We start from the raw sequence: 24,667 nt of genomic DNA on the forward strand, positions 1-24,667 counted from the left end.
CCCCCCCCCCCCCCCCCCCCCCCCCCCCAACAGAACAGGCCACGCCCACCTGTCCTAACACACACACACACACACACACACACACAGCCGCTCTTTGATCAAAACTTTACCCCCCCATCCTTCCATCTACCCCATCCTTGTATTAATACCTGCTGACCCCTCCTCCCCACAGTCCCCTTACACCTTGAGATGCTCTGATACCTTGTTTTTTATTGAAGTATTAAAAAAAAGCAACGACAACCACACAGAGTTGGTTTGCAGAAGTATTTCAGTACATACAAAATACTCTTCGGTACACCAGCACATAAGCGCCCGCATGCTAAAAAAGATTCCCGGGAAAGTGGAGCAAGTTTTGACAGGAGGATGCCAAAGAAGTACTGGGATCTGAATTCTTGTCTTTCAGCCCGTGTTAGTTCAGGTCACCAACAGCTGATGGCTGATTTAGGCTTCTCTACAAAGGTGTCTCACAGGTAACACCGCAGCTACAGCCACGGGGTTTATTTATGCAGCAGTTAAAGGGCCATTTCACCCAAATTACGAAGCACAAACTTTTTTTTTTTCTTATTATTGGGAGTATTTCCTCGCCAGGTGGAGGAAGTTGTTTGAAAACCCGGATGAATAAAACCAAAACCACCAAGAGGGAGGAGGAAAAATGTGTTTATATGTCATTTGGGTGAAGTGGCTTTTTACATTTGAGTCTGAATCGCTTGCATAAAGCCATCGGCCGTGTGAGTGATTTGAAACTGGCGACAGAAGAAGTGGTGTCAGCGCATCTTTACACATCCACACAGCAGCCTCCATCATGATCCTCAAATCAGCCAAAAATCCACATTTAGCCGGTTAGCTGGAGCCTGTTTTGTGGATGTGTACCCTTCCTCAACTTTTCCCATAATCCTCCAACCTTCTTTACCTTTTTTAGCCAGTAACCACAAATCTGCCTTCATCACTTCCTCTCTTTTCCCTGTCCGCCTCCTGTTGATTTTCATTCCTCCCCTTCCATTTTCCCTTTCTACCTCCACATGTTCCATCCTTCCTTCCTTCCATCCATCCACACCCGCCATTATTTCACATTTATATTATCCTGAGAAGCCCCTCTTCCTCCCCTCGTCTGTTGTGAACTGCTTGTCCTCCTCTGTAATCCCTCTATCCTTCCTCCTTTTCTTATTTTTGGATGTTACATTCTTTCTCTCTTTCCTCGCCAAGCCCCCACCGCTCGTCGTCTGGCTCTCTCTCTCTCTCTCCTGCCGAGCGAGGGATTAAAAACCTTTTTATTGCACTGTTGATTTTGGTTTTGTAAGATATTGATAACGAGAATAATGTTAATAATATTCTTATTGTGACATAACCTGGTCTGTCCAGATTTAAGGAAGCGGTACTCTAAACTGGAGAAGGAGAAATGTTGTTGTTTCTGTTCATATCTCTGTAAGAAGCTTTTTATTTCCTGTTTGTTTTATATTATTTTTTATTATATTGTTGTTGTTGTTTTCGTTTGACTTCATAAGTCTACTCTGGATGTGAGCCAGAGGTCAGTGTTTTCTGCTCTGTCACGTCTGCTGATTGGACCCGGGGTGTCACGTGATCAAATGCAACCTTCACATCATGTCGGATAATATGGAGCAATGCTTGAGTCGCTGAAACGCCTACGTGTAAACACATTTTCATGATTTGTGACATGAGGAGTGACAAACAAAATACATTTTTGTTCCCTCTGCATAACAAGGTCAAAATCAGCCTCTCATCCTTCCTCAAAATATTCGAGAAGAAAATGTCCGCTTCCTGTTTTTTAATTACCACAAGAAGGCGACATGAATATGGAAGCCTGTGGCTGCCAATATTGAGATAAAATGAATTAATAGTTTTTGTGCACATGATGTGTGACAGAATTAAAACATAATGAAATTCTCATTTTAATGTTCGCCAAATAACTACATTACATCCTAGTTTTAGCTTTTTTCTAATGATTAAATGTAACAAGGAATTTTCTTGGTCATTTTCATGTTTGTCAGTTTCAGGGGATAAAAACTCTAAAATGTAATTTTGAAGTTTCGGTTGCACATTGACAATTTAAAAACACATGTATTTTCATTATCATTAATTATTTATTATAAGATTTTGCTGAGCTTCAGTACAGTTTTCAAATTTTGGCAGTTTTCAAACATGATTTTTAAAATAAAAATTGTCATACATCCTGCATAAACAAATGGAAATGATTACATTTTAATTAGCAGCCATAGACTTCCACACAAATTAGTGTTTGTATTCATGATTAACAAGACATGACAGGAATGCGGTTTAAGACTAGAGTTTGGACTAAGCTGTCTCTGAATGATGCTACACAAGGAAATCTGCTCTATCCATTTATTTGTTATTAATATAATCAGTTGGTGCTTTTACAGCTGGTCTAAGTTAACCACCAGCTTATGGTGAATGTGAATGTTTTTGATGTGAATGGTAGCAACAAATCTTAAAGAATTAAAACCTTTAGCTAGCTAGTTGAGTTATCCAGTCAACTGCAACAAAACAAGATTAATTACTGAAAGCAAGTTTTGGCAGTAAAATTATTATATAAATATACTGGTGATCCAAAATATTCTAGTCTGTAATAGAATCAAGAGTTTTTAAAGAAATGTCAATGAAAATCTGATTTAAAGGTTTTCATTAAACCTTTTGAGTCACAAAATGTTAGCACGTAGCTTCACGCAAAGATCATCGTCCGCATTACGCTCGCTTACATCCTTACACTAGTTCCACACTACTTACACTGTATCACTTTTTGTGTAATTTCAACAACTTGGTCAGATCTGTCGTCCTATTGGTTCAAATCGCGTTCTGACACATCCTGGTCCGGACAGCAGCCAATCAGACTGCAGAACAGTCAACAAAAGGAGCATTACCTGTATGTCTGTTGTTCTGTACTAAGGTCATTTTGTTAAAGAGTGATCAAACAGTGTGGGAGATTAATTCTACTAGCTCACACTCACCTGCTTTACACTGTCGGGCCAAACAGGGTCGACCTGGCTTCAAATTGAGGGTCACGAGAGACTTGAGGCCTTCCTCAGTCTGCATTCCTGTTTTCTTGTGAAAGTCAGTTACGGCCCAAACACCGTCCCATGTCAGAGTTCATATTGAGACAAAAACGCTTTCTGTTGATTGCTAATCTATTAAATGACAAATTGCTACAGCTTTATAAGACGGTTTGGTAGCAGACTTGTGTGAACCTGGGGAAAACGAGTATCCCAGTTTGCATTTCACATCGACTAGCAGCGAACATAAAATAAATAAATAAATAAAAATTAAAACTGTAACCTACCAATTTTAGTCTTGACAATTTTTTGGGCGAAAAATGAACAGCTTAGATTTCAAATATGTGGTTGATTTATCAAAAATCATGCCTGTTGGATTTGCTCAGCATCTTTGGAGACGTGGGGATCTGTAGCGTGGTGAACCACCTGAGCAGAGCTGGTGAAGTCAGCAAGAAGGCTGTGCCAGTTACAGACAAAGCTTTCTTGTGGGTTAGGACTCCCGAATTCTGCATGCCAAATTGCAACACCCTAGATTGCGATTTCGAACTCCCAACAACGCAAAATCAAATTCCCAACAACACGAAATCGGTCTCCCAACAACGCCAAATCAGTCTTGGTCTCCCAACAACGCCAAATCAGTCTTGGCATACTCTTTATTGAGAAAGTCCTTTTGTTTTTCTTGACAGAATCAAACACCTTTTTAGCAGAGACTGAATCCTCCAAGCAGAAGAGCACATGAGTCTAACATTAGGTTTCCAGCAGCGATGCTGAAGCTACATAAACAGTTGCTCTCCCCTCTTTAGCCCGACAGTGGAAAGCTGCTTATTTCTTAACTACCCAGAGCCGTCTATCTGAAGGAGCTGTGTTACTAAGCTGGAAGCGCTAGAAGGTCCAGTGCTGCTGATCAAATGCCAGAAAACCACAAGCACAACTCGCACCAGTTGGACCATCACCAAGAAATAAAACTGAATCTCCTTCAGCCTCAAATGGCTCAGTTTGCTCTCCAGCTGCTTCAGATGTCAGGCTCTGGTGTCTTCTGAACCAGTGAAGAGTTGTTGTCGGACCTCATTCTGGTCCACTTGAAATTCATTGATCTGTCGATCAGCCAGCACAGTGATTATTTGTTAATGACGCCATCAGACAGACCAGATTTCAAGGGAATTTCAAAGTCACGTCTCAGCTTTTTCCTGATCTTTTGCCTTTATTTGATGATATCCAGCAGAGAGCTCACAGGGGTTTTAAACGGGGGATGTTGCGATTCAGTGGTCTACAAAAAGGTTAAGTAGTTCGAGGCATACTTGAAGTCTTCGAACACGTCTGAAGGCAGAAAAAGAGAGGGGCGAGATGTGACGAATCGTACATTTGGGAATAACCACGCAATCAGACGTAAAGAATGAATCAGAGCTCAACACAATTGGCCAGTTGCTGCGGACACTTGGCGCGATTGATGGTTTCAGAAACTTACGTAGATTGTCGGACGCAGTGCCACCAAATTGCAACATCCGATGATTCGACAAGCATTTAGTTTGAAGCATACTGACCCCTGAAGGCCACCAGGTCGCTCTACCCTGTGATTTGAAGAAACACTAGAAATGTTTGTGGCCTCAAAAGCCACATTTTCCACATTTATTTTCAGGAAAAATACAGAAAAAAGGACATAATACCTGAACAGTCACTGCAAATGGTAAACTCTGAGATGCGCTTTGACTTGGTAACCAGCCTACCAGGCGTCTAATAAAGTAGGATGACCCCTCCTGGTTATCAGGTCGAATGACTGGACCTTGAAATCTCTGTTCTGATTGGCTCTGGTCTCTTCTGTTTGCATGCTGAGGGCAGGGATTGTATATCTGTAGGACCTGATGAAATTAATGGTTATTTTGGTGCGACTTTACCAAAAAATGGCCTTAATCCAGTGTGTCGAGTATTAAGAAAAGTAATGCAAGTACACAATATGAAATGTACTAAAAACAGTGCAATAAAACAGAAGTATCAACCTTGTGATTAGACCGTGTTATTACATACTTCTTTGTGCCTGAGGATAATGACTGTGTGCTTACAGTACCGCTCTCACAGATGAATTCACTGGAATATGGTCATTGTAATGTAAAGTTCTGACCAGATTTTTTTTTTTGTGTAACGTCCTGTGATCCTGCGTGTACAAACAGAAACTGTACAGGATGTGATGTAAAATGTTTTTTGATCATCCTGTACGGTCATGTACTCGTCAAAACCTGGAGATTCCTACAGAGTCGGCTCCAAAATATGACAAAATCCAGACTGAACTTAACAAAACCAAATGGAAGCCAAGTGTCATTAGGCTGGGAACAAATGGAAACCTTGGACCTTTTTGAAAGGATATTCCTGACGACTAAACAGCTATTGTTCTTTCACAGACTGCTAGTACTGTGAAAAGTTACCTGAATGCGTGTAATGCAGACTCTTCTCTTTTAAACAGCTTCCATAACTGAAACCTTGCTCAGCGTGAGAGTTAATTCTTGTTCAAGAGTTTTCACTCGTAACACACAGTCCTCCTCAGCAGATGGAGTTTCCTTAATTGTCATTGAAAATTTATTTAAAACGTATGGTATTAAATCTCATCTAATCTAAAATGAGCTTACTGACCAAATTAATTGCAAGAGTCAAGTGTATTTGTTTAATTTATATAGACCATCCCGAAAAGAAATTAAGAAATCACGAAACTAAAATTCAGCTGCTCTCTAATGAGCAACCAAACTTAAGGTAAATTAGAGCGTTCTGAGGCGGTTCTGACTGGATCTCTGTGGTTTTGTCGCTGACCCTGTGTTGTGGTTTGTACATGCAGGTTGACCACGCTGAGACGGCCCAACAGCCTGAACCTGTTTGTACATTTATTGTTTGATTCAGTTGATATATAATGTGTTTTAATAGAAACATGCTTGTGTATGATACTAATTAAATACTATGGAGAAATAACATTGAGGCATTCCTTATCTCTGTTTGGAATTATTGGTAATAATTAATGGATGTATCAGTCAGTTTAATTTTACAGTGTTATCAATAACATGCATAGAAAAATGCGCTCCTTTGTCCAAGTTAGACTGAGTCAATAAAAGCAAAACACACACTAGAAGACACAAAACAACATGGCTGATGGTTAATAGTTTGTGAAGCTTCTCCATCCAATCATGTTGAAGTGTCAGACCAGCAGTGTGGCTAATGAGACAGCAGGGGGCAGCAGACGCATAAACACACACCAAACCAAATCAGTGTTTCCTTTCACAGCGTCTGTGTTAATGTGTCTGATTGAGTTTGCTGTGTGTTTTTACTATATTTAGGGGTCCAAAAACCCAGTTTCCAATAAACTTGTGGGGCCAATATGCTGGAACCCACAAGTGTAAAGGGCTGTTTGCGTTGTTGGGAAAGTTACTTTGGAAATGTAATAGGTTACCGATTACAAGTTAGCCTATTTAATCAAAGTAATGTAACATATTTTAATTACTTTTTCATTATTTTTTTAAAATTTCTAGTTAATGTTTTCACCTTTCTCATTGAAATCAAAAGTCTCTTTTACAAGAGAGAGCTGGCCAAGGTAGCAGCCATACATAAACACAACATATTAAAATGCTACATACAATCATGACAAAATTCACAAAATTCACAAAAAACCCCACATCTATTCAAACACAATGGCCTCTCGAGAAAAACAACCACATGTCTCCTTCACCACATTCCTTACGACGCCCTTAAATTTATCAATTGAGATACACGTTTCTAGTTTAAGATCTTTTTGTAAATTATCATATACCCTAACCCTCATGAAGAATACAATGGTGAATGAGGGACTTTGCATTTGTAATGAAGCGTAGAGATGCACGATACACTGAATCAAGTTTTTTGAGGATTTAAAATCAAGGTGGCGCTGTTAACCATTTTCAAAAGACAGCTCGAGAGGCAGATTAACTGGCAGACGGGTGCAAATTCAAACATGAGAACCAATTAGTGTTGGAGAAATAATGTTACATAACGTGGTTTATTGAGTCCGGCCGAGGAGATACAGTCAAATGCCAACACCCTATCTGAAGGAGAACATCTTTTGGCCCTTATATGCTTCCTCCCCCCCCCCCCCCCAAGTTCCTTCTTTAACTGGAACAACAAATCTGTCTGATGTTTAGACTCCAATGCTTCATCATATTGGAATCTATTACAATCTATGAGTTGTTCTCTAATCTCTGGAGTTCTTGTAAATGTTCTTGTAAGATTCCCAGACAACACTGATATCTTCTAGCCTGACGCCTGAGCTAATCTCTACCTTATCAGTCTAACTGTTGTCTCCCTAACAAGGACAGTTACATGTGAGAGATAACTAGAGTTGGAAGGTCAGTGAACACTTGTGGGGACCGCTAATGACTCCAAGCTACACCTGTCTTACCTTTCCCTGAATATTCTTAAACAATCAGAAGCCTCAGAACACCATCAGACTTAACTGAACAGCTGTTTCTGGAAACGGCTTTGGAGATTGTGCACATTAAAAACATGCAAAGCAGCAAAATGAATTTTATTCAACGTATAGCCGAGCTTTATACAGATATACAGAATATATTCAGATGTAACCCCCAATTTAATCATGAATATTTCCATATGTCACTGTAATTTAATTACATTACATTACCCAGTCACTGTAATGGATTACATTTATTTTGTAATTAAATTACGTAACTAAATTACATGTAACTAGTTACTTCTCAACACAGGCTGTTTGAAGGTTAAGTTTTAGGGTTAGGGGTGAGGGAATGCATTATGTCAGCAACCGGTCCCCGCAAAGATAGTAACACAAGGCTGTGTGTGTGTTGGATCAGATTCAGACTAATTTGTCTCTGCAGCAGCTGAGCTCAGCAGTTCAGCCGCTTGATGACAATCACCATCACAGTCAGACTGAAGGCCGTCAGCTTTCATTCAGACTGTTAACACAGCGGGTTCCTGCGCAGTGTGTGCAAAACTATGGAATTAGATTTTGGTAAGTCTGGATAAGTATTTGGAAAAATAAATGGACAAATAAATGGAGAGTTTGCCTCTACACCATACTGTCAGTGCTCTACAGCCCAACAGCACCGGCCCAAGTGCCTTAAAATCTACCATCTACCAAATCTTCAACCAAGTTACACTGAACAAAATTATAAACCCAACATTTTTGTTTTTCATCATGAGCTGAACTCAAAAGATCTAAGACTTTCTCTATGTACACAAAAGGCCTATTTCTCTCAAATATTGTTCACAAATCTGTCAAAATCTGTCAAAATCTGTGTTAGTGAGCACTTCTCCTTTGCAGAGATAATCCATCCACCTCACAGGTGTGGCTTATCAAGATGCTGATCAGACAGCATGGGGATTGAACAGGTGTGCCTTAGGCTGGCCACAATAAAAAGCCTTAGGCTGGCCACAATAAAAGGCCACTCCAAAATGTGCTGTTTGAAAGAAATAAGTAAAAGTAATATGTTTATGTTTTAACTTAATTATTTTATCTTGATTAGCATCTTAGACCAAAAATGAAGCTTGTCTGATATCTATGAGTTATGCAATGATGCAGTCATCAGAAAAGTAAACTGATCTTTTGTATCTAAGGAACCTTTTATGGCTTCGTTCAGCGCAGCAGGGAATAAACAAGGCTGCACATATGCCATGAAAATTTTATTATTTAACTTTTCTATAAAAGAGGCTGAAGTATATGGTAGAACTTAAATATAATATTACCTATGTAATAGGTAGTGGAGGTAGCACCGGTTAGTTTTCTTCCTGTTTGGGGAACAAGATGTTTGACAGTGGAAGGCCGTCCAACTTTCTGATTTGTATTTATTGACAATTATTTGGCAACATAGCACACATAGTCAGAATGTAGCATACATGCCAGAAGTCTGTTAAACGGACAGTTTACAGAAGGATGGAAATGTGCAGCTAAAAACAAAGAGAGATAAACATACAGCTGTGATGTACAAGCAGGTCAACAATAGGTTTATGCTATACGTATAAATCATCAATGCAACTATAACATGCGTACATGTCTCTGTACAAACGTATGTACTACAGCTGTAACGATTATCGATTGCAAGGAAATTAATCAACTATTTTAATAACTGAATAATCGTTTCAGTCATTTTTTAAGCAAAGATTTGGAAAATTCCTTGTTTAATCTTCTTAAATGTAAGGAAATGCTAGGATTTTTTGTCATTTATGATGAGTCTTTGGGTTGTGGACTGTTAGTTGGACAAAAGAAGCAATTTAAAGACTTTGAAGAAAATTGTGATTAGCTTTTTTTTTTTTTTACAATTTCTTGACATTTTATTAACTAAATAGTCAATTAATCATGAAAAGAGTCTGTATACAGCGTGCAGGATTTATATTTGACAGTGGTATGACTTTGTGTTACAGCTGTGTTCCCGCTCGTTCTAACAGCAGATATTTGCTTCTTCAGGAGAAAAGCCTGTGATTCTGTCTCTAGTGATCATGAAGTAATACATTCTGGCTGTGACTTGGCTGAGGGCGACGTTGGACCCCGACCAATCATAGCTCACCTTCTGAGACGTACACAGGTAAGGGGCTGACTTCACTGGTTACACCTGAAAGCAACGACAAATGTTCCTGCATGTAATCAGGGGTTTTCAATGAAAAGGAAGTGTTGCAGGAAGTGTTCAACACCACTCTGTAAAAATACTGCATCACAAGTAAATGTCCTGCATTGAAAAGTAAGTAAAATGTCTATGAGACTGCTGTACCGTTACACTGTATATATAAAAGACATGTAAGGAAGGCAGAGGCAGCCTGATGAAGGACAGATAGCTGAAAACATTTGGTGAATAAAGTGCAGCAGAGGAGCTGTTACATCACACCAACAGCTCTCTTGTTGTCCAGGGTTTTTATTTCAGTGAATAATTGCCAGTTTAGAGGAGAGAGAGAGAAGAAAAAAAAAAAAGAGTGTGAAGCTCAGTTTTTTCTCTCTCAGCGATTCAAAAGCAAAAAAAAAAGTATAGAAACCAAAAGGAGAAGCTGGTCGTTCGGCTGTGACGTGATCGCACTGATAAAAACTCTCAACTAAGTCCTCCTCTCTTCTTCTCTCCATCCATCCATCCATCCTCTCCTCCTCCGCGGTCCCTCCCTCCTCTTTCCTCTCCTGTCAACAAGTGGGCAAAACCTTTTCTTTCACTGTGTGTGCAGAGCTACTTTTATACCCACCAACAAAGAAGAAGCAGGCCTCAGTGTTTCCTGTCTGCAGCACAAGGTGGTCCCACCACTCTGTGTGTGTGTGTGTGTGTGTGTGTGTGTGTTCGTTCCCAATGAGAGTCAACCTCGCTCTCCATCGACGACCCCGTGCTCGTTGTCATGACAACAGTATCCAACCCCCCCCCCCCCCTGTCCTTTTCCCTCATCAGTTTTCCCACAGAACAAAACCAACCATTGTGCTCCTGGTTTGGTGTGTGTGTGTGTGTGTGTGTGTGTGTGTGTGTGAGATATTCAGGTCAGATTAGTTTGTGTTCATTGAGCTAAGAGAAACACACACACACACACACACACACACACACACTTGTCTCTCTTCGTTCGCTCGCCCTGTGCTGCTGATGAGAAGGCTAAGTTGCACACACACACTTGAAGTAGTGCTTCATGTCCGCAGCGTTCACACGGCGAGTGAGAAAGTTTCACACGAAGTTACAGAGAAAAGGATTCAAAAAAGCTTCCCCACATCTGCTTGATAGTTTGGATTTAAAAGAGCAGTTTATATTCACTGTGTTTATCAGAGATGGAGATCAACAGGTGGGACAGCACAGTACGTGCACTTAAGTCTACTTAAAGGGATACTTTGCGATTCTTATCCAATAAATTAATAATAATTTGTAATTTGGCGAATATTTCTTGATGGGTCGGTAGCTCTCTGTTTTTCATGCGCTCTGAAAAAAAATCTGGTTTTCCTGCACAGCCCCTGGGTCAAAGCTGCTCGGAGTGAGCAGCAGGTGGCGGTGGCGCGCTCGATGCAGTTGGAGATAGAACATAAACAGAACACGCTGGACTCATTACGGGACTTTAGCTGTGAAGATGGCTGAGAAACAGCCACAGAGGGAAAGGTCTGAGGAACTGTGAAGCAAGTTATATGACCAGGCAAGGGGAAGACCTATGAGGGGTTTCAATGCTTCAGGCTAACGTGCTCTCGGACAGCAGACGCTGTGGATTCTGCTGCATTTCAGCAGAATAGGACTGGTTCCCATGGAAATGCACGTTCATGAGTTTGTTTATCAACAAACTCTCTGCAGAATCGCAAAGTATCCCTTTAAGACTAGGGATGCAACGATTACAAAGTTAATGTGGTTTGGTATGAAAAAAAACTGTCTCCCACCCTGGTGTAATTAGTCGCTTTCTAGAACAGGCCTTTCTAGAAGGTTAGGTTCTTCTAGAAAGGCCTGTTCAGAAAAGAAGCGAACTGCGCTGGAAGCTGCTCAGCGCAAAAGTTGAACGTGCGCTCGATCTTGATGTGCCGTGCGTGTTGCTCGACGCAGCAACGAACCGCCCTGGCGCGGCACAAGTCATTGAAAATAATGGGCCTCAGCGCTGCTGTCGGTGTGGTGGGTCGGAAAGGTTACACCTGCTTTGTGAAGTATGGCATTAGAAAAGGTTGATGGAAACGGCAAAATAAAGGTTTTTACGCTGACTAGAGGTTGTTTTAGCCTTTGTCGAGAAAGAGTAAATGTGCTAAATGGGAGTTGGAAACATCTTTTCCAAATAAGTTCTGAAGTAGCGAACTTGTAACTCATGACTGATCAGCTGTTTCTGCTGTCAGGAGTTCTGCACGCCTGCTGAGAATTTCATGCACCTCGCTGCTGGTAACGCTCATGAGAAAAGAGGTGGATGCAGATCTGGGCAGGTAGCCTTCATCATCTGTTCTGCCGAATTATGCATCCACCTCTTAAAGGTCCTTTTCAGATCCTTTGCTCTGCACGCTGCCGAGTTCAGCCGTTTCTGTGGTGGAAATAAAGCGTCACAGTTTGGTCCCTCTGCCAGAGTTTTGAAGCTTCTGCACCGCTTGTTTAACTTTGTTTTCCTTTGTGCAAGTTGCAACAGTTTCGTTCCGTGCAACAGAAACACTCTCTGTAGTGGAGCCTTTACGATTAATTAACCTTGATGTTTTAAAGCGCGTTTAAAAGTAAAATCCAGTAAGGATGATGTCAAGTAAACTGCTTTTAACCCCGACGCTCAACCTGCTCCTACTTAAGTTTAATGCATTCACTAAAGAAGGAAAAAAAGTAGGCACCTTATCTCATAATTACGGAAAAAGATGTAGTAATTATGAGATCAGGATCTTATAATTATGAGAAAAGATGTCATAATTACAAAATGATTATTAGTCTGCCAACATTGTAGTAAAACCGTTTTTATTATCAAGCTGATAACTTTCTGTTGCTGTGCAGTGGCACCTTTCCAGTTGTCTCATAATTATGAGACACGGTGTCATCCATCGTCAACCGCTTATCCTGCGTACAGGGTCGCGGGGGGGCTGGAACCTATCCCAGCTTACACTGGGCGAAAGGCGGGGTACACCCTGGACAGGTCGCCAGTCCATCGCAGACACAGAGTCGTATTTTTATTTATGTTTTGGTCCATGTAATGCACTTCAGTATCCTTCACTGCCGTCCGTAAGTGTGCTACCGTAAAGAGAAAACAGTAGTACCAATGTGTAGTATTCATGAAAAGTAAAAATATCCATAGATAACATGAAAATAAATCCCCCAGGACCGGAGTATCCAGCTCCATCACGCTCGGTACCTGTAGCGTTACATTACAAACTAGCCTTCGTCCTCAACCCTGTTCTCTTGTACAAATGAAACGTATTGTTTGAAACATTAAAGAAGAAATCTTTTGGCCACGTATGTCTTTCTAAAGTAAAGCATCCAAACGATGCATACCAGAGCTCACTGGCTCTTCCAGAGCTGCTCTTTTGTTTCCTTTTCTTTTACTGGACATTTTGATGGTAAATCTGCCGCCTTTATCGCTGCCTACACTTTTAGTATAATTCCATGTGTTATGTTCATGTTGCTTTTCTCAAAGCTTGAGTGAGTTTTATTATTTTGAGATGTTAAGGGTTATTCAAGGGAGCTCTACAGAAATGAAATATAAAAGTCACACTAGCCCAAAACAAAGTAAGCTTTGGGTCAACGTGGGCCTCGAACCTGTGACCTTCCTGTTACGCAACTGCAGCCAGCTGGTTCCCATCCAGTCTGTCCCAGAGACGTTCTCGCATGACCAATGGAGGTCTAGTCTCCTCTGAGTGTGTGTGGCTTCATTAGTGAACAGAGGCGGTCTGTTCATTAGTTTGTATCAGAGGGGCGAGCGCTCATCACTACTAATGAGAACAACATCACCGGCCTCCCGAAACACTCTGTCCCTTACTCTCTCTGCACGACTCACCGACACAGCGAAGGGCTGAAACCAGGCTTCGAAGAGCCGCTTTACCCAAATTACTGTATAAAACACATACCTGAAGTACGTATGTAAGAAAATAGATGAAATGTTAAGACTGACCAGAAAAAGCAAGTCAAAGATGGTAGATGGAGATGGTAAACCAGACTTTTAGACTTTCTGATGTCGACCTGATAGACCCATGTCTGTTTTACTGAGTTTAATGATTTACTGAGTTTTACTATGTTAGGGTCATACAAAGGATTTCTCCATTTCTACATTACATTTCTGGACATGTCTTATCTGACTGTCCTTGAATGGAATAGTGCGTCCTTGGTTCGGTCCTGGGCGTCCAGGTTTCCACAGTCTGCCTGATGTTACAACAGCCAGGAGCGCTAACGAGCATTAGCGGCATCAATCACCTTGACAGCGACCGCACTGAGGTAAATAGCTGAGTTTAGTAATAGTCTCTCAGACACCAGACGAAACGTCATCTGGATGCACTTGGATGACTTTCTCTGAGTTTTCAGTCACGTCTTCCTCAGTGGGTATAGTTTCTCATGGAGATGGCAAAGACCTTCAGTCACATGATATGTAGTGAAGATTCCTCTGGTCGTGCACTGACTCCTGGTCGATGACCTTGGACCCCTTCACATGTCAGTCACATGACCAGAGTTCATGTGATGACAGCTGAAGCAGCTCTGTGTCTATTATGAGTTCAGATTATTTTGTCCCACTTCATATTTTTATTTTGTCCCACTTCATATTTGTCCCAGCAGTCTGTAGCTTTTACAATATATTCTACCCGTCTGCCTGTCGGGAAGCCTGTCCCTCTGCAGGACGAAATATAATTTCTTAACTTCCCTTTAAATCCCCTTCATGGGTTGTTGGGGGTAACCAGGCAAAGATGGAGGATGAAAGAGACTCACTTTAACCAGAAAAGAGTTTGAGTTTCTAAATTAACACAAGTGTGTGTGTGCGTGTGGGCCGGTATCCCATGGCGACGGGACAGTAGTGAGGTCATTGATATGCAGCGCAGCAGCTCTGCTGAGGGAAAATCCTCCTCGCTCTTCTGAGCAGGAAGGACTCCTTTACAGCATTAAGCTACAACAGAGACAAAAGTCTTTTAACAAGTTTCTCGAAATCTTCTGACCATGAAATCAGTTATTCCTGTTGTGTGTTTTTCCTCAGAAAGTGTTCATTTAGTGTTTAGCCCTTGAGGTGTCCACTTTCTTAGTGATTCGTGATCTCTTTTCCTTCCTTGATCAGATAGTTCCTGATTCAAATCTGAATTTTGTTCGTTTCAGTTGTGTATTTCACTTTGACGCAGTTCCTGCATAGCTGCTTGTGTCTGGACATTTGAGAATCAAAAAAGTTTTTAGTATCCAAGCCAGATCTCAGGTGTCGTATCACCTGTGGTTTGTGATACCCACCCTGGGTCTTTATATCCCTGCAGTCAAGGTGCTTTTCTCTTTGTTGCCCGGTGTTACGGTCTTCAACTGAAGGACATTCTGTCACATCATTTACTTGATGTGACTTGATGAGTCTACTGGACCAAAGTCATTTGCTGAAAGTAAATCACAGTTTCATCTGCATATCTGTGGTAAAAAGTCATACCATATAGTAGAGGGGTTTGGAGTTCCCGCTGGTTCCTTAACTGTTCTGAGTTCTTATTTCAGATATCTCAGTCTTACTGAACATAAAAAACTCAGGACTCCGCTGGATGATGTAACAATCCTAACGGTCTCATTTGGCTTCATGTGACAATACCAATGATACCTAACATGGTCATTTGAGATGACGACGATCTCAAGTGACCATGATGACGGTAGTCACAACAGCCGAACAACAACGAACAAAGAGGTATCTATCACTTTGATAACGACCCCACGGAGGTTAAATAGCTGCGACTCCATGCCATTCAGGAACAATGACCTGAATGGCTGAGACCCTTTGCAGACATTGATCCTATATGTTTACATTCTGACCACCAGTTTAATTTATTTCTATTGCTGCAGTTGTAAACAAAATGTTGCCCATCTGTCTGTATATACAGTTCAACTGTATATACTTTATAATCGTTGCAGTTTACTTCTCTCCTTTAGTTTTCAAGTGCATCGGCTTTTCCTTTTTCCCAGAGCCAGAACTGTTCATCCTTTGTAGGGATGATTCTGCTAGGAGAGTTTCAAGCTGTAGAGGAGCTCCAGATGTGAGTCACATCGGTCTCTGGAAAAAAAAAACTTCCAGAACCAAGGGCGCCCAAATTAGCTCCTCCCACGTCCAGTTGTAGTTTTAGGCCTAAAGGAAGCATACAGGGTTGACTAACAGCAGCCTGAGCATGTTGTGGTGAGCAGCTCTCTTTCTCATGATTGTGGCTTCAATGAGTTTTCCACACAACTGCAGTTTAAATGACACGTTTATTTATAAATTACCGCCTCTACATCCGATTGGTTGTATTTCTCGCTGAAAAGATGGAAAACTACCGGGAGAGACACAACACTCATAATTTAAAAGGAAAAAAACATCAGACAGGAACTAAAGTTAATTTGTTTTCTGTGTGGACTGTCCCTTTATTAAAAAGTGAAAGAATAGCCAGTCTTCATTCACACTGACAACCAACACAAACACGACACCAGAGGGACACAAGCTGTTGGTAGTAAAGTTCCTTTCTTTTGTCCAATTATTGTGGAAAACCACGGGAAAGAAACACATTTACAGTCTGCAAAAAGGAACCCAAATGAAAACATGATCACTGTCAAATTGCTGTTTAGCTGATGCAAACCAGTTGTATGAACGTTTTCTGTGAGAGGTTAATGATTGTCCACGTGTGGAAACAGAAGGGACTTCAAACAAGGGTGTTTTGGTAAAATCTACTGTCACTGATAAAGAAACATTTAGGATTTAATTTGTTCCCCATTTATTACAACCTGCACATTATCTTTTCACTGTGTTATTAAACAACACAGAGGTTCACATTTAGTTTCCTCACCATGGTACACTACCTAAATATAGAAGCAAACCATTTTAGGGTTAGGCGTAGTTTTAAAATGGCCAATGAATTAAAATCAAATGGGGAATAATAAAATGTTTATTTTTGATGAAAATGATAAATGAAATCATGATGGATTCTTAAATGTCACTTGAAAAAGAAACTGACAACATCCCCCAATCAGTTTATAACCCTCTAAGGCCTCTTAAGGCCAATTTATACTTCTGTGTCAAATCTATGCTGCACCCTTGGCTACAGCTTAAGGGTGCAGCATAGTAACCTACTCTGTATCCTACTCTGTACCCTACGCCATAGCCACGTACCCTACGCCGTACCCTACACTTTACCCAACGCATAGCCAAGTACCCTACTCTGTACCGTATGTCGTAGCATACCCTATGCCTGATGCACTCCTCCACAAAAATTTAACGGTACGTCACGCCAACACAGACCGTAAGACCTGTGATTGGTTGGCTTGGTAGCGACGCATTTCCTGCTTGTCCTTCTTCTTCTTCTGCCTCAACCGGTACAAACGTTGTGTCTCCTCAGACGCCTTCTCTCGTTTCTGCGTTTTAGTAATTTCACTAAATGTAGCTGTTGTTCAACATCGATCAGCTCCAACTCCAACATGATCCGCTCAGTTTCAGTTACCATTGTTTGTAGTATCCTACACCAATGAAGAAGACAGTCAACACAGTGGAACACAGAAACCTCACCGCCATCTAGTAGAGCTGCGCAGACACCAACACACAAGTATAAATGCTCATGATGGCACGAAACCTACGTCGTAGCGCAGAAGTACAAACTGGCCTTAAGTGTAGCACTGGCTAATTTACCAAGCTGTACTTTCCAGCTCCACCTGGTTCACTGTCACCTTTTCAAAAGAACATGTAATCAGTTTGAATTCATTTGAATGTCGCAGAATCCTAAGCTCTTTTTAGAGTTGCCATCCACGGCATTACAAGCTAGCATCTAACAGGCGACTGCATCTTACAAAACCAGCATCTGCTAGTTATTCTCCATTTTGCGTTAGTATAGAAAACAAAAGTTTACTGATGAGGCAGCAAGGCGTGCTGTCGATCAGACAGGCAGTAGATTTTAGCATCGACCCCGCTCGAGTACACAAAGACACGCAGATCACATCTAGTATTTAATTTTTTTTTCCTGTGTTTGATTGGCAGTTTAGAATAAAATGTCATGATTCAGTGGTAAAGAGGCGTTCAGACACCTGCTAAACACCTCTGGCTTTTGGGTGAAAACTTACTCAGATGCAGATCATGAAATAGTTTTCTGTCTTAAAGTTAGTCTGACTAGTTCCTACTGGGTGTTGCTCCAATAGAGTGACAGTCCGGGCAGAGGAGATGCTATGGCACAGTCGGCTCTGACACATATTATAACACCGTGAATTTAACACTGTGACACTGAACATTACAAAGGCATAGGCATTCTTGTGACATAAAAAATTACTATCTCACTTCCCTTCATACAAAGATGTCATTAGTGGTACATCTAGAATTAAAATAAGCTACATTCATATCTTCTGCTTCTGCATTTGTTCTATTTGTTTGAGTTTGTGAATGCACATATTAATACACTTACAACTTCCTACACAGTTTAACTTCCTGTACAAAGAGACCACCCTGATACTTAGGGGGTCTGAGTCCTGTTCAAATACTCTTTAGATCTCCTCCGGTGCCCACTTCTCCATCTTCTTCCTTTTAGAAACATTAATCAGCCTTTACTACAACTTGTACAGCTGCGTCAGTCTGATTCACAGTTAACTAGGATACCTCCATTCATATTCCCCCCAACAAAGCTCTGATTGGTTGTTTTCCCGACGCTAATTGAATCTGTGGTGATTTAGAGGCCTGGGACCAGGTCAAGTTAAGAGTAAATCTTGACCTAAATTTGTTGCTACAAGAAAGTTGAGGAGAGTCACCAAAACATCTAGGAGTTATCCTGAATTTCATCCAAAGAAGGTTCAAATCAAGGGCAATTGGACTTGGTTGAAGATACTCGAAAGATGTTTTGTCTCTCATCCGAGAGGCTTCTTCAGTTCTGACTGGCTGGAAGGGAGTGCCAGGTATTTAACCTCTGTGGGGTCGTTGTCAAGATGATTGATACTGCTTGGTTCGTTAGTGCTCCTGGCTGTTGAGACAATCGTCGTTATGAGTCACCTGAGGCCGAGTCTGAACAACCATCAAATGGCCAAATGTGAGCATTTGTTCACTCCTTCCGGGGAAGGGGTAAAAGGACAGCATTGTAGGTGGGGGATAAGTGGTGTCGCAGATCTCTAATCTGTTAAGCGAAAACATCTTTGAGTATCTTCAACAAGTCCAGTTGCCCTTGATTTTAACCTTCCTTGGATAACTATGACCTGGACGACTGAGAACCTTGTTGTCATATAGTTATTAACAGCTGTTCAAAGATATCAACTTTTATGTAGCACTGATAGACCAGCGTCATTTTCCTTTGGCCCCACAGCTAGTGTTTAAAACATCATCATTTCAATATACAATTTGTCAACTGTACACTCCTGTCAGCCAGTTAGGGTTAATAGATACCAAACTTTCTTTTTAGATTAGATTAATTCAACATGTTCTCATCCGAGTGCATTAAATACCTATGCTTTCAGAAAGCCTGACAAGTGTCGGTATTTGACGCACAAGACACCCTTCAATGTCCGTATAAAATGGCTTTTTAATATGTGGTAGATTTACAATTTGGTTCGGTTGAGGCACCAAAACTTGTTGCTTAGGTTTAGGAAAAGATTGTGTTTTGGGTTGAAAGAAGTACTTTACGTGATGACGGATGGGTTATATTGGAGATACTCAAAAGCAAAGGGCATCTCATACAGACGCCGAAGGGTATCTTGTGCGTCAGATGCTCCTTTGTCAGACTCTCTCAAAGCGTCGGTACTTGACGCCCTGTGATGAGACCAGGCTGATTATTTCTGGCTCAGCATTGAAGCAGCTTCTTCATGTTCTCCACCAAGCTACTGTAAAGGATTTAACCTGCTGCCCTAATTTAGGCTTTAGGTATCTGCTACTTTCCCCAGAAACATTAGAAAATTCAGCTTCAGACCAACCAAAGAAGACCTCCATGTTGTTCAGGCATCATCAGGCACACATCATGTGTTATTACAGCGGGAAGTTGGAGGGAAGAGTCCATTCGGAGAGTCCTGAAACAGGCTCCTGCTTTTACAAACAGCTGGTTGTGCAAGTACAGCATTTTTTAAAATCTCACTACAGATTAAGCATCACTTCCTGCACAGAGAGGAAGATGGAGCAGGTAACACAGTGTCCATAGAGGGATATCATACAAATGGTACTCTGGAAGAGGAGACGACAGAAAGAATTAAAGATGATCACTGATCCACAAGTGTTCTGAAAGAGAGAGAAAAATGGATGGAACAAATATGCAGAAAGAGAGAATTGATTCACAGTAACATTGGAGGGAAGAGAAAGGAAACTGATGTTTACGAAAACTAAGGATGGAAGAGAAACAATGTTGAAGGGTAGAATAGAGGAATGAATGGACGGGATTGATTTATGGAGGAGGAAGTGGTGGATTTATAGTTAAGGAGGGATCAATGGCTCTAGCTGGAGATGGACAAAATGGCCGACGTGTCTTTAGCCTTGTCGAATAAGATGGACGTCTCATTGGCTGCCTTCAGTTTGACCTGGGCGGAGCCTGGCGAGTCTTGAGTCGTGGTTGGCTGACACTCCTGACAGCAGCAGCAGCAGCAGTCCATGAAGGCCTGACCGAGAGCCTGAAACACGACGACGTGCAGGTCAGTGATGTCAGTTTCAAATGACTTTACAGAACAACATTACTGTCTGTAGGTTAACCACTTTTCCCTTCTAATGCTAGCTAACGTTAAAGGGTAACTTTGGTATTTTTCAAGTTGGACCTCATTTTCACATATTTCTGTGACTAACTGGGACAACATTTTTTGAAATCGGTCTGGTACTGAGCGAGTGCGCTGCAGTCGGCAGCATCGAGTCAGGGCTAATCCTTGAGGGCAATTGCAATATTATAAAGCTGCAGTACCAGAGGCTGCAGTTTTAGGACCCCCGCAATCCTAGGACCGCAGTACTAGGACCATAGGTTTTTTTGTTTGTGGACTACCGTTTTGAAACCTCGAGTTTGGCCGATAGGGCGCCGCCATGTCGAGTTTTTCCAACCAGGAAGTGCCCGGAATTGACGATACAGCGGAGCTAATGGCCGTGTGCGGAGCTAGCTAGCTTGCTTAGCTAGGTGCATCTGTAATTCACATTAACTGTCATTTTAACAGAGCTGATAACTTTGTCTAACAGTCTTAAAACTAAATGTACTCACCAGAGAAAGTGAACAGCCGACTCCTAATAAGCTTTTTCAGCGGCGCTGGTTAAATTTACACAGTGCCGTGGGTACGAGTCATCTCTAGCCTGATTGACAGGTCGCCATGGTAACGACTTGTCAATCATAGATAACCCCACCCTGAAACATACTCTGCTTTGTGGTCTATTTTAAAATAAATGGGACCATAATTTACTAAATGAACATAAGTTTGTGTTGAAGAAGACTTGAAACTAGCGACTGAGACCATAAACTCATCAGGAAAGTGTTTACTGAGGGAATAAATCAGCTGAGAAGTAGAAACATTTTCCCATTATTTCTAATGGAGCCAGACTTCTTTTTGCAACCAGAAGAGTCGCCCCCTGCTGGATTTTCAATAGAATGCAGGTTTCAGGGACTTCCGCATCGGCTTCATATTGTAGACCGGAAGCTTCCGGCTTGAGGTTAACCCTGTCTGCTAGCACGTTGGCCGTGAGGGCAATGTGTGCAGCTGTAGGGTTAACCGGTCAACATGCATATAATCAATAACTTAAGATTAGGCACAGACCCTGTGATGAGGATAGGGTACAAATGCAGTTCTGGACCTAGGATTGTGGTCCTAAAACTGCAGTCTCCAGTACTGCAGGTACATAATACTCAGCAATAGTGTCCCCTCAGAGGACGTCCATTAAAGTGCGTGTCTTTTCCGCTGACAGGCTCAGATTGTTATACAAGTGTCTGACAACATTATACAATTGATTCCTACAGTGAGAGACTTGATCATTTTTGTTTAACCAGAAACAGTCGCTACATCTCTCTCGTCAATGCTTCCAGACTCCATTGACGTTTGCCTGGTGTTTCTGGACTTCCTCTGACCTACCTTACACAGACACAGCAGCAGCACCGGCGTCACCGATGACTTGAAGAACAAGAGGAAGTGATGCAACAGTGCCAGCATGGCGGCCGTGTCCTCAGAGATGTCGATGTGCGTGTAGGCCAACGTGATGTTGCACACGTGTTCGGGCAGAGCGCAGACGCCGTAGACCACGGCCAGCGCTAACAGTGTGCAGTTCAGCTGCCGCTCCACCGCCTGGTGCTGCTGGCGTTTCTGATTGGAGGAGCGGTCGTCATGGGTACGCTGCTTCTGGGCAGAGTTGGAGTCGCTGTTGACGTTGCGGGTGGCCATTTGGCAGAGGATGGTGAAGAGGATGGGGAGGCAGAAGTAGCAGCCGAAACACCACCACATGCGACCCTGAAACAAGAGTAATCTGATTATTTTACGTGGGGATACTTTTGTTGTTTGTAATAGTCATATTATGGTACTTTCTGATTCTGTGCAGTACTTTGCTATATTTATCGAGCATGGAGTAATTTGTTCTACAGTTGAACCACCAAATTCTATCTCTCATCAGGCAAGTTTATCCAGATTAATTAAACCAGGAGGTCAAAGTGAGAGTGAGTGCACCTGAAATGTCACGCCAAAGCTGAGCCAGGAAGTGGATCTGTGAATTGGCAGAGACGTAGGTTTGTTTAAAACAAGATTTGTTTGAGGACAGTTTGAGGATTCGATTTGTTTGGTTACCTTTCCTCTGGTACTTTGAACCTTAGTGCTTCGCCTTTACATCACGACTCTCGATCGGTATCTGTCTGCATGCCTGGGGGCCTGCCTATCCTCCCCCGTTTCTCAAGTGGGGGTAGATTGGGCTCAGAGGAGGGGGTGCCAGCTTTACCAGGGGCAACGCTGTTGCTGAAGGGCCTAACATTTTACCGTGGAAAACCAGATGCACCTGCCTCTCTGGGTGGAGGAGCCTGTCACGGGGCTTGGCGGTTCAGATGGCCAACTACAAGGGCCGGAACTGTGGACTGAGGTCAGTGCCTGGTTCCATTTCAGTAGGTCCTTATTAAACTGGCCTCAAAAAAGACCACGCATGGACACCAGAACGACAAAGCTGGCAGAGGCAACACCACCATTCATAATCACGTTCAGTAAAAGGCAATAAAAGAAGGTAGAGTTAGTGTCTGTGTACTACGGGTTATGATCCTAGATCGTCATGTCCTGTAACCTGTCCTGGGGCAGCTGTGGCCCAGGAGGTGGAGCGGGTTGCACACTAATTGGAAGATGTGTGCAAATGGTCATTTCTGTTTCTGATAAGCAGTTGGCATCTAAAGCCTGGTTCACACTGCATGATTTTAAGCCTGATTTGCCGAGCTTGACGACCGTCAGGCTCTGATCAGGGGTAAATCAGCGGTCGCCAGTCCTTATGTGTGAACTCCACAACGATGCATCAAAACGGCACTCTGATACATTTCTGACACATCGCCGACGTCTGCCAGATATCTAGCACGGCCGACTCGACATCCACATCCAGCCAATGAGAGCAGGCAGCCACTTTTTCCTCCCCTCCATCTCTCTGTAGCTCAGACGATCGCTGCTACCTGCGTGTGCTGATCCATCCTTTCACCCAGATTCTTCGTCTTTATAATTTCTATCTTTATAATAGCAAACAGATGTTTCCTGCGCAGGTTCGCGTCATTTCCCGTTTCACATTCCAGCGTCGGGTGACTCAGCCGCCCCAAATATGAAACACTTGGCTGGTACCCGACCTCTTAATGCATCATCAGTCACAATTAAAACCTAATACTCAATACAAAAGACAAAGAAGAGAGGGAAGGATCTACGTCCAGGGTTGAGGTGACATAATGATTTTAGTTTAGCCTGTGTGTGTCTAGAATATTCTCACCTGGTGGTACCTGAGCAACAGAGAGTGGAGGGAGTCGGGCAGGTAGAGGGAGAGAGGGGAGGAGGGGGTGATGGTGCAGGAGTCGACCAGCCGGCCGGTGGACGGGGACACGGCCTGGCTCAGCTGCCACAGGAAGACTTCGGGGCTGGACAGCAGCAGAGCGGCGAGCCACACCACCAGCAGCTTCAGCAGCACCGAGCGGCAGCGCTCCACCCGCCGGGCCTTCGGCTCGGACGAGGAGGTGGCAGAGTGGAATCGGTCGATACCCAGAGCGCACAGAGTGAAGGAGGTGATGCCCAGAGACACGGCCTGCAGAGACGAGGACATCGACAAGAATCAGTGATTCGACATCCGTCAGTGAGTGTTTTCATCTCTTGTTCAGTTTTAGCAAATCTTAACAGACCTTTGTTGCACATTGAAAATCAAAAGCTGTCATTCCCTCAGCTGAAACAAAATCTGTTTTTAGGAAGTAATAGAAGTCAACTGTACAGTCTGGGTAAGCTTAACTTTCAGTTTCAGTGATGTTAGCATTAGCATCAGCTAGCTTTTTCCCTCCGCCTGTGTGTGCAGAGATGTTCCGATACAAAGATTTACCTTTTTCTTTCCTCTTAAGAAGTTCACTCAGAACTAGCTGTACAGTAAAGTTTCTTTGTCACATGAGTGCTTCTTTAAATAATATAACCTCTAGGTTGCCAAACACAGCTCCCTAGACCGCCGCCATCTTGGCCGCTTCTCCGATATATTAAACCCTCTTGTGTGTTTCAAGGGCGTCACTTTGTGTTGAAAAGTGGTGGGGACATAGGGGCTCAGATTAGGGGTGTGAAAAGACACTTATTTCGCGAGACATCACATTACGCGGTATTAGGTTCACTAGAACGAGACAAAAAGATCCTTAAGCAGAGTTTTAAAGATATCCTCAATGTAATGAAATTTTGATCTTTAAAAACTTCATTTCCTGCATTCTGGGGAACGTTTCTGCATCAATTTATGGTGGAAATGTTTTTATTTATGTGAAAGGAAACGCAAAATTCAGGTGGCCGGTGACATTTCAAAGTATACAAATATTAGAGAATGTAAGTGAGTGCAGCTCTCAGTCATTCTGTGCTGCTCTCAAATCAGTTTCTCCTGCAGAAACTGATCTGCAGAAGAAACTGCGGGGGGGGGGGGGGGGAACCACATTT

The 24,667-nt window shown here is 42.4% G+C and overlaps 2 protein-coding genes across 6 annotated transcripts in view; one reads left to right on the forward strand and one right to left on the reverse strand.

The window, feature by feature from the left end:
• LOC123974840 (ADP-ribosylation factor-like protein 8A) overlaps window positions 1-22,760 on the forward strand; it is a 33,034-nt gene extending 10,274 nt beyond the window's left edge. The window contains exons 7-10 of one of the 5 annotated variants that reach the window (XR_006825943.1): window positions 9,469-9,586; window positions 10,176-10,272; window positions 20,102-20,218; window positions 21,580-22,760. The gene's annotated coding sequence lies outside the window, so the exon portion shown is untranslated. The remainder of the gene's footprint in view (window positions 1-9,468; window positions 9,587-10,175; window positions 10,273-20,101; window positions 20,219-21,579) is intronic. The other 4 variants (XR_006825942.1, XR_006825941.1, XR_006825939.1 and 1 more) reach the window with 4 other exon arrangements.
• LOC123974841 (G-protein coupled receptor 37-like 1) overlaps window positions 19,405-24,667 on the reverse strand; it is a 10,444-nt gene continuing 5,181 nt past the window's right edge. The window contains exons 2-4 of the mRNA XM_046055797.1: window positions 23,487-23,795; window positions 21,626-21,997; window positions 19,405-20,197 (exon numbers count right to left, since the gene is read on the reverse strand). Of these exons, the coding sequence (XP_045911753.1) occupies window positions 20,024-20,197; window positions 21,626-21,997; window positions 23,487-23,795 (855 nt within the window). The 3' untranslated portion in view covers window positions 19,405-20,023. The remainder of the gene's footprint in view (window positions 20,198-21,625; window positions 21,998-23,486; window positions 23,796-24,667) is intronic.

This window comes from Micropterus dolomieu, linkage group LG08 (genome assembly GCF_021292245.1).
Source record: "Micropterus dolomieu isolate WLL.071019.BEF.003 ecotype Adirondacks linkage group LG08, ASM2129224v1, whole genome shotgun sequence".
NCBI lineage: Eukaryota > Metazoa > Chordata > Actinopteri > Centrarchiformes > Centrarchidae > Micropterus > Micropterus dolomieu.